Source organism: Scardinius erythrophthalmus (genome assembly GCF_964197995.2).
Source record: "Scardinius erythrophthalmus genome assembly, chromosome: 15".
Taxonomy (NCBI): Eukaryota; Metazoa; Chordata; class Actinopteri; order Cypriniformes; family Leuciscidae; genus Scardinius; species Scardinius erythrophthalmus.
Window position 1 is genome coordinate 28,945,842 of NC_138235.1, and position 4,712 is coordinate 28,950,553.

The 4,712-nt window shown below is 34.0% G+C and overlaps 1 protein-coding gene across 3 annotated transcripts in view; it reads right to left on the reverse strand.

The window, feature by feature from the left end:
• Positions 1-1,450: 1,450 nt before the first annotated feature.
• The window catches only part of tmem201 (transmembrane protein 201), an 18,335-nt gene continuing 15,073 nt past the window's right edge, over positions 1,451-4,712 (reverse strand). Inside the window, exons 8-12 of one of the 3 annotated variants that reach the window (XM_081387164.1) lie at positions 3,547-3,609; positions 3,314-3,454; positions 3,173-3,238; positions 2,383-2,511; positions 1,452-2,283 (exon numbers count right to left, since the gene is read on the reverse strand). In XM_081387164.1, the coding sequence (XP_081243290.1) occupies positions 2,186-2,283; positions 2,383-2,511; positions 3,173-3,238; positions 3,314-3,454; positions 3,547-3,609 (497 nt within the window). In that variant the 3' untranslated portion in view covers positions 1,452-2,185. Of the gene's footprint in view, positions 2,284-2,382; positions 2,512-3,172; positions 3,455-3,546; positions 3,610-4,712 lie in introns of all 3 variants that reach the window. The other 2 variants (XM_081387163.1, XM_081387162.1) reach the window with 2 other exon arrangements.

The following is a 4,712-nucleotide window of genomic DNA, read 5'->3' on the forward strand; positions in this document are numbered from 1 at the left end:
GATATAGGCTATACAGCTAGATGTATCTAAAAATGTAGGCCTATTCTATAACTTTGCATCTGAAATCTTTTTGTATAGGCCTGTAGCTAAATATATCTAAAAATGGAAACCGTTTTTAGAAAGTAATTTAAAATGGGCACTGCAGTGTTTTCTTGTCTGATAGTGATTATGGACTGGACAACGTAGCAATATTTATACTCGTAGCTAACAGTAGTGTGAATTCGGATTAAGATTGACATGCATGCATAGTAAACTTGAATTGCACCAGAATAAAACCATTTCAATAGCTGCATGTGTGATATGTTCTGCATATTGTCATTGGATGAATCCTGAGCTCAGAAAGCTTGAAAAAACACTTTATTTTAAGGTGTCCTTTTTATAGTAATCAGTAACTACATGTAACATGCGTAACACAAAAATAAAATAAATTCCTTCTTGTTACCTAACTTTTTTTGTGTGTGTGGAAATTGTTAATATCCATTCATCAGAACATTTTTGAACATTAATATTGATATTGATCTACTAAATATAAAACCTGACTTGTGTCATGAATTCTGTTAAATATGCTCATTTGTACATTGCTGCAACATATGAGAATTTCCTTAGCAAATTCACTATATCATAATGATTTATGGAATGTACAGAATATTTAATTGATCATAGATTATATTACCTCAACCTCAGTGTGTCTGAGGATAACATAAAACATTCTTACAGGAAGATGCATGTATTAACTTGCCCTCTTTTTTTTTGGTGGAATTTCCCACTCTGCTAGTTTCATCCTTATGTGCATTGACAAATACATGGCCAACTACAGTGCCTCAGATCTTCAGTTACCTCAATTAAAGTTGGCACATTCACTACACTGTAATAATAAATATATCAGTGGGATCCATTTTCTGCACTTCTGAAACCGCCATTATAAAAAGAGTGCAAAATGCCCGAATGTATTGTAATTAAAATTGTTTTGCATTATGAAAAAATGGACACTAACAACCTACTCATCTCTCAAATAACCACCCACTCTGAGCTGTAAAACATCCTATACTGAGAGAATCGAGATTGTTATCATTCTCGGGAGACAGACTGACTCCACCAGTGATGGAGAAAGATAAACTGTTACTCTGGAGTACTTTTCATAATATACTTTCAGTTTCCATTGTGTATTTTTTCCATACATTGTTAAAAAAAATTGTTCAAAAAGGCAACGTGCAAGAAAAGGCAACTGTTTCAAGCATCATGATGGATAAGTTTTAACTTATTAAAAGGTCAAGAAAAACCCTTCATTTCCATCTTCATGTTGACCTTTTCACTAAGCAACTGACTTACAAATACATGTTCAGATTTTCTGAATGCTGAAACTTTAAGCCAAGGAAAGCTTTACTCAAGCAGTGGAAAAAAAATGCTAGCATTGAAAACGTAGATGTCATACAGAAGACACACCAATATGTGACAATTACAAGGGAGATTTATTTCAATCTGGAAATTGACACATCTTTATCTTATGTACAAATTATCCACGTTATCCTATTTCCCTTGACATTAAGAGTCAATCATAAAACAGAGGCAGAGGCTCAATGGACACAGTAACAGACATTTGCTAAACACAATATTTCAGTGTCACATTGTTGACAAGTAGATCAACACAAACATATTGCACCTTATAATATCACATCATTTTTATAATGACATGACCGCATTATCCTTTGAGGAAATAGGATAAACAGAAACAGTTAATGTACAGCAATATGGCAAAGAAGCCAAATGAATTTTTTATAAAGATATCACATGCCCAACAGACATCATTCTGTTAAACGAAACAGCACAATCATTCATTCTGATACACATCCAGTGTTTTAAAACACAAACAAATGATTGAACATGCTCAAAAAACATGTTTTTACAGAGCTCACATCATACTTTGCGGCATAAAGTAGAATTTCAGCTGTTGTGTATTTAACAGAGAACTTTAGAGAATACGGTCTTCTCATTTATGTGGGCCAGGAAACAATCCTTTTGTTTTTCTGCAAATGTTGAGCAGCAAGAATAAAGTTGTAGTTGTCACCCAAGAGAAACGTTATCCACGCATTTCCTGTAAAAGACCCAGATTTACTGAGCACACAGGTGACAAAGACCAGTGTACATCTCAGTCTGACACTAAACTCCTGAGGTCTGACCTATAGTCTCATCTCCAATTGTAATAGAGATAGATGCTTATGAAGGTTAGGTTAATGGTCAGGCTGGCAAACAGTAGACCAGGCCAAAGCGTCAGGCCCAAAAAAACTGTGGAGAAACACAAAAAAAATAAATAAATGACTATGCAGAACAAAGTAACCAAATTAGTTTAAACAACACTGCTACTGACAAAATTCCTATTCTTACCCTTCCACCCAGGCTTGCTCTCGGTTTCATTTCCTGTGGTCGTGTCTACATGGCAGTTTGAAGATGAAGAGGAGCTGTCCATTCGCTTCTCCACATGCTCAAACACACTGCCCTCATCGATCAGTGAACCTGAATCCCCAACAAAATCATATCTATATCAATATCAAAAGTTCAAGAATTTTAACAGAACAGAACATATAAACAAAGGTTTACCCACAAAGCCAAAAAACAAATTATATGAGGTTTTAAAATAATTACTTCAGTTGTTATAAGTTCTATTAATATCATTTTTAAGTAATACTTGTATTAAAAAAAGTAGACTGAAGAATGTTCTTTAATAACAGCAATAACAGGTTCACATACAGTGGCTCTGAAAAAACATAAAAAAAAAAAACTTTTCACAAAATTATTTGAATAAAATTATTTGAATAAAAATTAAAATAAATGTTTTGCTTTTATTTTAAAGTTGGCATAAAAAAGAAGTTACGATAGACTTTTCTTCCCTGCCATGACGTGTATCCGAGTGAAATGGCTTCTCGAACTTATTTTGATTAAAAATTACAATGGCATGTAAATTAAAAAATTATGTTCACAGATAAATAATTGATAATAAATATCGCAATATATATATATTTATCTCAATTTTAATTTCATGGTGACTTTAAGGGCCACTGTATAATACCTATCAGCTGAAATGGTCAACAGGAACACACTGAATCTCTCTTTCTACATTAAGGACTTTAATCTAGATAAAAAAATATATATATATATATCCAAATGTGTCCAATACCATGATTCTGTGAATGGAAGTGAGGAACATCAGGCAAGAATCCTCTGCTGTGCATGTGGCTTTGCTCTGAAAGACAGGGAGGTTGTGAGGCCAAACTGAAAGGCTCCAGAGGAGAGGAAAAGAGCTGCAGCTTTTGCCCACTGATGTTGAGTCTGGCTGGGCTGATGAGCGGCCGGCGCTGCCTGGCGGAGCTGGAGGTGGAAGTGACGGAGCCTGCCACGGAGGGGGTTGGAGACGGTCCAGGAGAGGCAGGTCGGCTTCCGGATTTTAGAGAGTAGTAGTCTATTGAAAAGATTAAATTATATCATATCTTATTTATCTGATTTAAAGTCAGAAAGATGTATGAAACCATTGCTTCACTTCTTTTGAGTTACCTGAAGGTGGCGAGTCTTTACACTGTAAAGATGGTCTACTCCCACTAAACAGGAAACCCGAATCTACAAGTAAAACAAGCAAAACAAGATTTTACATATATATAAAATACGACAAATAAGTATGTGTGTATATATATATATATATATATATATATATATATATATATATATATATACATACATACACACACACACACTGGTATAACATACAACCTGAAAAAACAGTGTTCAGTTGCTTTCTAAGTAAAATTCTGTCCTATACCGATAAGCCATTCATTATTTGCATGTTATTGCTGATAACTGACAAAAGGCAGATGTTATAATTCAATACTGTAATTTTTTAAATACATTTAAAATAACACTAAAAACTCAAATCAATTCTACATGCTAGAGGTTGATTTAGGCATTACAAAACTATAATGTAATGTAAAGTATGAAAAACTGATTTACTAAAGATTGCATTTAAGTGTTAAACCTTTTTTAAAAGTTTATGTGAGCATTAGATGTTGGAAACGGTAATGTAAATGTAAAAACAAAGCATGTACAATTAAACATACAGTGTAAACCAATAACCGTTATTGTACAAAACAATTGCATACATTAACATTGGGGTCGGTACGGTATTTTTCTTGTTATTTATTATGAGTGTTGTAAACAGTTGTGCTGCTTAATTTTTTTAATAGAAAATGGTACTTTTTTCAGGATTCTTTGATGAATAGAAATTTCAAAAGAACAGCATTTATTTTAAATTGAAATATTTTGTAACATTACAAATGTCTTTACTGTAACTTTGATCAATCAAATGCATTCTTTTTTTTTTTTTTTAAGTAGCATAAGTGCAGTTTTTTTCTATCATTCTTTCCATGGCTACTTTCTCAATGTCAAAGCAAGGTGGCCGTCCCACAAAAAGGTTGACAGAAATTCCAAGCAATTTTTCATGATACAACACAAGCATCAAACGGTAAAGTAGGGTCATTTAAGGCTCTCCTATACTGTCATTCCAGGAATGTCTCCGTATGTGGAGCCGACACAGCTGCAGCCATAGAGAAGAGCTCCACCACCACTGAACATTACAGAGCAGATGAGTGAAGCTGCATGATGGAGCAGGTAAAGGCCCTGCTCACACAAGAGCCTTTCCAAGAACTCCTGTAGAAATGTGACGAGGA